Source organism: Electrona antarctica (genome assembly GCF_951216825.1).
Source record: "Electrona antarctica genome assembly, contig: scaffold_616, whole genome shotgun sequence".
Lineage (NCBI taxonomy): Eukaryota > Metazoa > Chordata > Actinopteri > Myctophiformes > Myctophidae > Electrona > Electrona antarctica.
The window spans coordinates 52501-64564 of record NW_027637699.1 but is presented as its reverse complement, the minus strand read 5'-3'; the positions used below and the strand labels follow the sequence as shown (position 1 = coordinate 64564).

At 45.7% G+C, this 12064-nt stretch overlaps 1 protein-coding gene across 1 annotated transcript in view; it reads right to left on the bottom strand.

Moving 5' to 3' along the window:
- Positions 1–2683: 2683 nt before the first annotated feature.
- LOC306918726 (protein diaphanous homolog 2-like) overlaps positions 2684–12064 on the bottom strand; it is a gene marked incomplete at its 3' end in the record, with an annotated part of 24644 nt that continues 15263 nt past the window's right edge. Inside the window, exon 2 of the mRNA XM_079531595.1 lies at positions 2684–2819. Coding sequence (XP_079387721.1) covers positions 2684–2819 — 136 coding nt within the window. The remainder of the gene's footprint in view (positions 2820–12064) is intronic.

The window sequence follows — 12064 nt, the reverse complement described above, 5'->3', positions numbered from 1 at the left end:
GTCAAACCTGGGGGGTTCCTTGAAATTAAACTGGTTGAGAATCACTGCTAGAGCCGTAAGAATCTTCTCTTATGGGGGTCCTTGGCATATATTTTCTAATGGGGGTCCGTAGGCTAATGAGTGTCATCTCCACTGATTTAAGAGATGTTAGGAGCTCAATAAAAAAATGAGCGCGAGGCTCCGTTTAGCAGATTAGTGTTTTTACTGCTAATCAGATCATGTGATCGAAACATGGATGGCTGATACTTCCGGTTCACGAGCCGCGTCACAGGGTCACAGTTTTTGCCTGGAACGGGTGAAAGGGTGCCTGGCAGTTACATTGTTAACACCTAGAACGCTCGGGGGTATTTGTAACCCAGGACGCCCAGCGATTTGTTTCTTCAGGGCCCATTTCAAGGTGCACAAGGCGCCATCTTGGATGTAGCTGAAGTAGCTAGATGTAGCCAAAACACCCCCGAGGCGATCAACAACAACAGGAAGTATGATTACTTCTAACGCGACAAGCGACGGGACCACGACGGGCCGTCAAAAATATAATTAAGGGACCAAGAAGTCACTTTGTGACTTTGGTCACTTATTGTTTGTGTTTCTTTTTCTTCTTCTCCTTCTTCTCCTTCCGCCAAAAATAGCTGTTCTGGCTGAACCGTGCAGTCGGTTTTCGCGAAACGCGGTAATCTGGTAGAGGGCCATGCCAAACGGTGACTATGCGAAGCCCATGACGATTGGCCAAATGGTGGCGCTATAGCACTCAATTTAAAATGCAAACTTTGAACGTGCATAGCTCATGAACCGTTTGACCGTTGGCAATGACACATATGTGTCTCTTCATGCCGAACAACTTTCGTGTTCTGACTTTTGACCTCTGACCTTTAGATCACCCGCCATTTTGAATTATATGAAAAACAGTTAAAATGTATCTCCTCCCAGGATCTTTGATCAAAATGCACAAATTTCATGGCACTTGTATCCACATGTTCCTTGACTCATGGGGAACACATCTGTCACTTTGACACGTAAGCTCCGCCCTCAGATTTTCCGCCATTTTGAGCAGTTGGAAAAATGCTTATACCTGATTTTCTGCCTGGATTTTTGAGCAATTTGCGTGAAACGTCCTACACACAATCTATGGACCATTACCTGAAATCCCGGTTGAAGAGAAGTTTGTTTGTGAAAACATGAACATCGAACGCACTGTAGAAATGGATAATGACATGCCCAAAATGAGGACACACATACTGTACTTGTTACCAAAACACTGAATGATGTTACTGTTTACAATGAAACAACTGACTCAGTTGGTTGAGCTCTCGCCTTCAGACCACAAGGTTGTGTGTTCAAATCCGGGTACCGACAACCTAGCCCGTGAGTCTTATTTGTGCATATTGTTCTTATTGCGTATTGTCTTCTTTCTTGGCCCCGCCTTATCGCTGCTTGCAGCTATAATCTTTGCGCAGAATTGGACGGATTGATTTAGATCAAAGAGTTATTCACGTTTGAAGATTCTTCCTCTCATCCACTAAAATGGAGGGGGGACCACTTTGGATGACGTCACAACCGGAAATGACATCGAATGTTTCCCAACAGGCTCTCCCCAGCCTGTGGAGCGGTTACGATATCATTAATGTTCCGTCCTGTAATTATTTGATAGCAGGACGGAGACCTCCGTGTATGGCGCTCGGAGTGTTCATTGCAGGTGAACAAAGACAAAGGGGGAGAGAGAGAGAGTCAGAGAGAGAAGCAGAAAGAAAGAAACGTCCTATGTTGGGGACATGGCAGTATGATCTGTCAAGCTACTACTACTGCTCCACAAAAGCAGTCAACCTCAGATGGCTGTCTTTACATGTGACCTACATCTCCTTGTGTGGGCGCTGCATTACGGTGGGGAGGGGAGGGAGAGGGGGGGGGGGGGGGGGGAGGTCTCAACAGAAGTCCCTCTGTGTTGATTTAGCTCAACTTCCTGTGGCTGCAGCAGCGGCAGCACGCACGGCAACAGCGACATTTGCCTCAGCAGAATTTCTAAAACGCACCGGGGCTAACATAATCCTTGTATGTCGTATGGCTGTCGGGCAGAAATCTCCATGTTTTGGTAAATGAACGCCCCACCCACGCGGTCATCATGCTAGACAGTGTCACACAAAAGCAGCAAAAGTAGCAGATATACAAGCTCGTCAATCTGCTGCTTTTGCTATTTTTGAACCCTGAAAAGTAACAGTTTTGGACATATGTAGGTTTCTATACCCGACAGAGACCACTTCTGTAGTCTGTAGAGATCTGTAGAGAACCTGTAGTCCAGTGGATGCAGTATAGTTACAGACAGTATGGTTATTGTTTAGCTCATTGGTTCACAATGTATAAAAACCCACAACCAATTTCACTCATACCTGCAACATGGGGCAAAATCATAGACCGGCTATAGTTTCGCTTTTGTCCAACACTTTTGTACGACAAAGTGCAGTAAACATTAATACACAAAAAAAAGTAATAATATGAAAAATCTATATTTACGAGGTTTCTTCCCCCGACAGCTAACGATAATCTGCCTATTGTTTGGGGGGCGACGGAGTCACCATGCAGGACCCTGCCATGTGGAGAGAAGTGCAGTGCAGCATTCCAGCACACATCAGCTATACGGAGATGACTCCACTGCCACCCCCCCCCCCCCACCGTTACCGTGGCGACGTACCTTTGTTCATGTCAATCAGCTGCTTCTTCTTCTGCTGCCGCTCCTGCTTCTCGCGCTCCGCTTTCTCCTTCGCCAGCTTGGCTCTCTTGATCTTCTCCTCCATTTCCCTCTTCTTGAGGTTCTCCTTCACCGCATCCTGGAGAGGCGCACACACACACATACACGCTCAGAATCACAATGGAAGTCCCATCAGTCTCTACCGCGTCACCAACAAAACCGTTTGGTCGGTCGCACGGAAGCAAAGCCATCAGCAGATTTCTTCTTCCCATTCAGGGCACGAGTTTGATAGTTAAAAGCTGAGCTGGTGGAATAAACTATATGCATCGCGTCTTGTATGGAGCCTGCTGCTGCTGTGTGTGTGCATGCGTGCGTGCGTGTGTGTGTGTGTGTGCGTGAGTGTGTGCGCGTGTGTGTCCGTGTGCACATTTTTAAATACTTTCTTACATGGTAATATAATTAATATTATTCTTCCAGTTCCAGCAACACTTCTGCTTTCAAGGTTCAGAACAACACATCAGTCAATAATAGATCAATGTGTGTTACATAGGCTGGCTATATATATATATATATATATATATATATATATATATATATGGTGGTGCGATGGGAGTTGATGTTTTCCTTTGAAAAATATGAGGAGCTGTCAACCAGTGTTGTCAGTCTCTGAGGAGAGAGAGAGAGAGAGAGAGAGAGAGAGAGAGAGAGAGAGAGAGAGAGAGAGAGAGAGAGAGAGAGAGAGTGAGAGAGAGAGAGAGAGAGAGAGAGAGAGAGAGAGAGAGAGAGAGAGAGAGAGAGAGAGAGCTGGAGCAGTACTGTCAGAACTGGGCCCTGACTGCCAATTTGAACAAATCTAAAGTGATGATTTTCCAAAAAGAAGGCCAGATCTCACGAAACCAAATATCAATTTAAATTACACAGTTAGATCACACCCTGTATTATGATTACCTGGGACTAATTCAGGTAATTTTGGTCTGGCAGTGAGTGCACTGAAAGAGAAAGCATGCAGAGCATTTTATGCTATTAAAAGAATTGATATCCCTGTTAGAATTTGGTTGAAAATATTTGACAGCATAATCCAACCAATCGCTCTCTATGGCAGTGAGGTTTGGGGTCCACTCAGTCACCAGGACTACACTAGATGGGACAAACATCCAAAGAAAAACACCAACCAACGCATGCAGGGCAGAATTAGGCCGTTAGGCCCGTTACCCATGAATTATTAACATTAGGAAAAGAACACTAAAATGTTGGTTGCACCTTAAATCAAGCCCCCAAGACAGCCTGGAATCGTGCCGTGAAAAAGTTGTGTCTGAGCACATTTGGACCCGTTGGCCGCCTCATAGTTTGCCGTTCAGCTTATGTTGTTGCTTGCAATGCTAGCATCCCATTGCTGAGAGTCATGCGGCATGCCGGTCAGACAATGTTGTTGCTTGCTAGCATCCCATGGCTAAGAGGTCGGCTAGATGCGAAAAAAGTGTGTGGTTGCCTAGAGACGAGGCAGCCAATCAGGACGATAGGTCGTCATCACAACAGCCAATGAGAAAGACAGGTGGGAAAGTGGGCGTGAAAGCCAAAGTGATAGAAGATAGACTGCTTACACACAGCAGCTGGTGAACTAGATAGAACCCTGTGACCTTTAGAGCCAGCTCAGGGACCTGTGGTGCAGCCCTTGACAGGACCTGTCCTTGGGTGTGTGTGCGTGCGCACGCGCGTGCGTGCGTGCGTGCGTGCGTGCGTGCGTGCGTGCGTGCGTGCGTGCGTGCGTGCGTGCGTGCGTGCGTGCGTGCGTGCGTGCGTGCGTGCGTGCGTGCGTGCGTTCACATGCGCACGCATGCATACCATACCTTATGCCTGAGCACGTGCCTCTGTATCTCACGCAGGCACAAACACAGGTCTTTGTTTGGTTGCATTGCATGTTGCATGAGCTTCCTCTCTTCCCTCTGTGTACATGTTTGATGTGAACGCGCGTTCATGTGCGTGCGTGTGCGCGTGCATGTGTGCATGCGTGCGTGTGTCAGCGAGTGAAGGCTCCTCGACGCTCTGATATAATAAGTGCCGACAGTGGGCCCCCCGTCTCCATGCCCCTGTGGTCCTGACGCATGTGTCGTGTTGGCTGCTAAGACAGGAGGATTACAGGGAGCGTGGGGATGGCAGCAGGGGAAGAACAGCTCATCATGCCAGTCAATAGCAGAGCTTTGCTTCATGTCCAAGGACACGCGCCCTCATTGTCACCGTGCCCTTGTTCACATGACAAGGACAAAGGCGGGAGGAAGAGGAGAAACAGAGAGAGAGAGAGAGAGATAGGGGGAGAGGGACAGACAGACAGAGAAATGGCGAGAGAGTGGCATACATGGAGGTGGTGGGGGAGATCAACAGTGGGTGATAGAGCGAGACAGTAATAGAGAGGGAAAGTGAAAGAGGCAAACGGTAACTGTGTTTTCAACAAGGCGTCGCGTTGCGCATGGGAACTTGTAGATCCGCTATTTTCGGTGCACAACACCGTGCGCGCGCACATGTGTGTGTGTGTGTGTGTGTGTGTGTGTGTGTGTTTGCGTGTCGAGTGCGTGTCGAGCGACTATCGAGACGTGTTCATATCATAAGCAAGTGGTGAACGGTTGTGCATCAAACCAACCGAAACCTTTTTAATGCCATATCAAGGTCACGCTCGTAACGCGGTGGCGTGCGGCGCTCTACTCTATGCTAGGCTATTGAGTGCTCTCTGCCACTTTCCATAATGATAGGCTGTTGGAATTTGAGTGGATAAGAGCTGATGCATTGTCTAAGCTGAGCCCCCCCACCCCTCCCTATTCGATAATGAAGCTGTTAACTAATGCATTTTCACACATTGCTTAACCCATTTTGGGCGGTAACCCCTTTTGGTGTTAGCATCATGTTATGCTTTAGCTATTGAAAAATAGCAGATGTACAAGCTCATAGCGCGCGACCGAGTGGCGCGCTACGAGCTTGTAGGTCTGCTATTTTTGAAAAATCGTGAAAATATGGCACAGATCTTATATATTCTTTCAGAACGTTTTTCACTCAAATCTTTGCTTCCGAGGGGTTCCTGGAACAACATATTTTCAGATGGGGGTTGGTGGCCAATTACATATCATTTTTGGGGTCCTTGACATGAAATATTGAGCACCACCGATACAGAAACATCTTTCAGAAAACTGTCAGAATTTAGAAGACATTTTTTAAATTCCGACGTCAGGCCTAAATGGGTTAAGAGTGCTAAGCAGCATCAAACCATGGATCAAATTGATTCCTGTCCTCGTCCGCCGACATGATTCAATTCATTTTGGAAGCAGTATGACCGAAGAAGTACTCGCATTTTGTACTTAAGTAAAAGTAGTACCATTACGTATACAAATACTCTGTTCAAATAAAAGTCCCGGTATTCAAATTGTACTTATAGTAAAAGTACAAAAGTATTAGGCCGACTGAATGTCCCATTTCACCAGGAACTTTTTAACAAGAGTAGATGTCATTTGACACCAAAATCATGGAGAAATCAAGGAAAAATGTCCATCAAGGAGATGTGGTTGAAATCAAGGAGACTCCTGCAGAATCAAAAAGGGGTTGGCAGCCCTGAGTACGCACGGTACTCACTTCACACCACTGATGACGGCATTGCTCAGTAATATCCAAGAGTGTAAATAACTCACGAGATAAATTATGCACATTACAAATAAAGTCCTGCCGGCAAAAACACTTTCTTTAACCCATTCAGGCCTGACGTCGAAATTAAAAAAAAAAGTTTTCTAAATCATGACAATTTTCTGAAAGATTTGAGGCACATTTTAACTATTTTTCAAAAATAGCAGATCTACAAGCTCATAGCGCGCCACTCGGTGGTGCGCTATGAGCTTGTAGATCTGCTATTTTTCAATAGCTAAATTATAACATAATGTTTAAAACACCAAAAGGGGTTCCCGCCCAACATGGGTTAAAACACACAAGCAATTCTGACTGTAAACACGATTATGCAACATTAATTATCTTCGCCCCCCCTGATCAAACATACGCCACCGTTAATTACCATGGCAACACACGTATGTTGCCATATCATAATTATATATTTCTTTATTCTTCCTTCCAATATTCTCTTTGACATGCCGGTACTCCATTGCCTTTGGCAGCAGGTGAGGTGATTATATCTGGTCCCTGGTTTCTTGCCGTCGCTGTTGTGTTGGAAGAGGGACTTTACGAGAGATAAACAATCCTCAAGGGACGGGTATTCCGAAGGAATGGTTGCAGTCAGAGAGGGAACCGGATTTTCAAACTCGTCCAGAGTGGAGAGGACAATAAAATAGGTTGCCCTCAAGGAGAGGAAAAACACCAACAAGGTTGTCTGACAACAATGGGGCTTACGGAGGGCAGAAAAAAAGGAAAAGAAAAATCCATGATGCGCCCTTAAACACAGGTGGATTCTACTCAAAGATCAAAGCACAACACGCTGTGTGATTTAACCCATTTTGGGCGGGAACCCCTTTTGGTGTTTTAAACATTGTTATAATTTAGCTATTGAAAAATAGCAGATCTACAAGCTCATAGCGCGCCACCGAGTGGCGCGCTACGAGCTTGTAGGTCTGCTATTTTTGAAAGATTGTGAAAAATGTGGCGCAAATTTTTTAACTCAAATCTTTGCTTCTGGGGGGGTTCCTGGAACAATATTATTTTCAGATGGGGGTCGGAGGCCAATTACATATACTTTTTGGGGTCCTTGACATGAAAAATTGAGCACCACTGATATAGAAACATAGATATTTCATAAAACTGTCAGTATTTTGAAGACATTTTTAAAAATGTTGACGTCAGGCCAAAATGGTTTAAGGCAGGCCTATAGAAAGTGTCTTTTCTGCCTTCCTTAATCAAACATCATCTGTTCCACACAGAGAAGCATAAGCACAATGTGTGAACAATTATTATGTGCTGTAGATTGGACTTATTTATTTTTAATGAGAGAAAATAAATTAGCAATGCCTGAGAGATCAAAGAGTTGAGTTAGCATCTCGTTGACATCACCGGTTCAACTAGGGCTGCTTGACATGGGTACAAAGGGGGGGGGAATAATTTTGGGACTAAAAGGCCTGAATCAAAGCATGGCATGTCACTGCAAAACACACAACAAACAACTCTTAGATGCCACGCAAACTCTGAGGAGTTTAATTACTTCAGCTTCGTTTGGCAGCAGAACCAATCACTTGGCAAGTATTTTTTCCCAAAAATGCCTTTTTTTTTTTTTAAGCAATAATTTTCACACCCAATGAATGAGCCTTGAATTCATGGAGATGTTTTTGTTTTTATCACAGTCTTATTTATTTCGATGACCGGGTCATCTGCTAATAGGAGACTCAGTAGGAGACTCTTTGTGTCTCCTAAACAGAAACTCTGCCGGCCATAAAACTATTGGCTGCAGGAATGTGACAAAAAACCTCCATGAATTCAAGGCCTTCATGGCATGTGTAACTGATAGAAAATAAGTCTTTTGGTTTTGTGATATAGGCTGCTTTGTTGATGGGTGTCCCCCCAGGGGTCTATCCTTGGGCCCCTCCTTTTCCCCCTCTACACCAAATCTCTTCGCCAAAAAATAGCCGGTCTCTAAGCTCTCCAAGTGTCGGTGTTGTGAGCTTATATATATATATATATATATATATATATGATCGACTGTTCACCAATAGAGCGTATGCGAATGCTTAAAGTGAATGGCACATCGAGTGGCAAATCGAGTGGCAAAGCAACATGCAAAGTGAGTTTAACATCGTTTAATGTTGTTTAATGCAATCAGATATGACTTTTATGTGTGGATGTATGGGCTGTCAAGGCCAGAAAGTAGTTTTTTGCCACTCAGTAGGCGTTCCTGCATAACTTCCTGGTTTGATGATGATGTCACGCGCATACCCTCTATTGTGACGTGCCCAGAATAGGGAGGGACGCTATAGGGTTCATGGGGTTGAGGAGGAGACGCATCTGGACAGAGAGGGACGAAGGAAGGAAGGAAGGAAGGAAGGGCCATTAACAGGCAAAGACTGAGAAGCAATTTGTTTGGTGTTTAGTGATGGCTGGCAATCGATGCGCTGAGGCAAATTAGCCCATTTTGACCTGAGATCAGATTCTAAAAATGTCTTCTACATCCTGACAGCTTTCTGAAAAAGCTATGTTTCTATTTCAGTGGTTCTTTGATTTTTCAAAAATAGCAGACCTGCAAGCTCGTAGCGCGCCACTCGGTGGCGCGCTATGAGCTTGTAGATCTGCTATTTTTCAATAGCTAACACCAAAAGGGGTTCCCGCCCAAAATGAGTTAGAGAGGATAACTGTGTTGACAAACTAAATAATCCAAAATCAGTAAAAGCAGATTATAAGAGGGATGAACATTAAACCTTTAAGTAAAGACACAACAACCTTTAGTAATAACGATTACTCCAGTAGGCGTGGGGGGGGACAAGAGAAATACAGCCCCATATATGGACACAGGTCAATAAAGATATGATATATGATATGGTAAAGATTGAAATGTTGAATTGTAAAGCCTGACATGGTTTTGATATATAGGCATATTCAAAGCTAGCTATACAGTAAGACGCCCTAGAGAGGGCGAGAATGGTGAGGTGGCGTGCACGCATCCACCTGGGTGACGGCAGACTCCTGGCGCTTTGGCATGGGGGGGGGGGGGGTCAGCATCAACATATGGAATGAATTCTGTACTGGCCATACATGGAGCGTGTCTTGAGTGTATACAGGGTTTGATGAGGTCAGATCAACATATGGAATGTCTTGAACAGGTCAGCTCCATATATGGAGATCTGAGGGTGGCAGCGGGGGCAGTCAATCGTGGCACGTGTACGTACTGCTGTGTAATATATATAGCCTTTATCTTTCCCAGTTATTTTTTACTCGGTTGTTCTCCCAATTATAATAGTCATTACACCAATGAATCATCCCCACACATTTCAGTGTATTGCCTCCCTCCCACCAACAGAGCCAAATGTGTTGGAATTAAACTCCAACACCTCATCTACGAGAGCAAGGAGCGAGCGTTCCGATGGCTATATTCTGTGGAAAAACTGTCCTGAGTGATGCCCGAGCCTGAAATCAAATAACCAATAAATAGTAGAGTGTAAGATTGGACATCTCCATATATGGAGCTGGCCTGTTCTGACATCACAATGATGTTCTGGCATCTGCAATCCAAAGAACTCCATATATGGGCATAACACAGACATACTAGATTATACCTCGTGGTTTTTGGGGGGTAATGAAGTCAAATCTGCCTCATCTGCTTGGTACTCTAGCGGCTTTATTATAAAAAATCACACCCGTGTGAAGTGAGTGGTGCAACTCCGTGTGGGGGTGGGGGGGGGGGGTTGGAGGCGGAAGTTCCAGACCCACAGGAACGCACCCAGGGTGCCGGCCCGATTCTGGCGAGCCGCCCCGCGTCCGAAACGGTTGAGAAATGACAATGAGTTACCGTGTGGGGGTCCCTCTACTGTACTGTACTGTACTGTACTGTACTGTACTGTACTGTACTGTACTGTACTGTACTGTACTGTACTGTACTGTACTGTACTGTACTGTACTGTACTGTACTGGCACACCCGAAATCACCATATATACAGTTAATATGTGCGTGTGTGTTAGGTTGCGCACAGGCGGTGAAAAACAACCATGCTGTTTTCGTGCTCAGATGCACAAACCCACCCACCCAGCCAGCCAGCCAGCCAGCCAGCCACCCACACACATAGCTCCGTAAGGAAGTGGTTGCACCACTCAAAAATTCCCTGGCAAAACACGTGTTAATGTGTTATCAGAACATTCAATAGAGATCCAAAGAACAGGGGATAATAAAAGGCTATACGTTGTGCTCCAGCGGGCGGCTGACGGCGCTATACTGGGCAATGAACCAAAGCAGCTACAGGTGAAGGATGGTTCTTTCTTCCAGGCTGCCAGAGCTGAGAGACCGGAGCAGATGTCGTGCGTCCTACCCCGGCCTGGCCTCCAGTGTGTTCTGGGTAGGGACTTATGGGTTCTCCTTCTTCTAGCCAGGCCTGGCTGCAGAGAAAATGGAACACTGTGCAAACCCACGAGTCCCATCGACCAGCGCGGGGCTGCAGACTTTTTCCAGGCCCTGCTATGTCTTTCAATAATTCATGAGCTGTGTGCGCTTAGCTGTTCTTCCCTGACCCTGCACAGCACAATATATCTCCCCGAGCATGGCTCCCCTCCCATGCATACATGTTTTGCCAGCGCAGTGGGGGGAGCGATGAGTGTTTCCGACCGCTCTGGTTGCACCAGCGTGCTTTGGCGCGGAGGGAGTAGCTGCTATATCACATGAATTTTACAAACACCACAGCACTGGGGGTGTTTTAAAACGGCGTATGCGTCTATTAGCCGTGCTGTGCTATGCGATGCACATTCAAAACAAAATGGCTGCAAGTTGGTAATATGTGCAGTATAGGTTCTTCTGGCCTTGTGCGGAAAAGTGTCTCCCATAATTAACCCATTTTGGCCTGACGTCGAAATTTAAAAAATGTCTTTGAAATCCTGACAGTTTTCTGAAATACCTCATGTTTCTGTATCAGTGGTTCTCAATATTTCATGTCAAGGACCCCCAAATAACAAAAATGATATGTAATTGGCCACAGACCCCCATCAGGGACCAGCAGAAGCAAAGTTTTGAGTTAAAATGTTCGCTGTGAAAGAATATATATTCAAAGATTTGCGCCACGTTTTCACGATTTTTCAAAAATAGCAGACCTACAAGCTTGTTGCGCGCCACTCGGTGGCGCGCTATGAGCTTGTAGATCTGCTATTTTTCAATAGCTTAAAACACCAAAAGGGGTTCCCGCCCAGAATGGGTTAAAGGTGACCTCCGAGGCCGAGCCAATACTTCCGATGGCGTATTCGTCCCGGTGTGTGTTAAGTGCAAACACTGAGGTAACAGCACTGTGATTTGCTGAGAACGTAAACCGTGGTAGCGCGGTAGGCGTGGCATCATTACAGCGCCGCACCTCATCCTGATCAGCGTTATTACAGTACAAGTTATAGGGGAAGATTAATAAGCTAAACACACACACACACACACACACACACACACACACACACACACACACACACACACACACACACACACACACACACACACACACACACACACACACACACACACACACACACACACACACACACACACACACACACACACACACACACACACACACGGCAATATAATCACTCTGATCTCTTGGATGCTCAGTCGTCCAACTCCGTCTGAGCCGACCAGGGTCTGTTGGTCTTATTAGAAAGTCACTCAATTAACAGAGAAGACTGTTCGCTCACACCAGCCCATCTGCTGTGCTTTGATAAGTCATTAATGGGAAG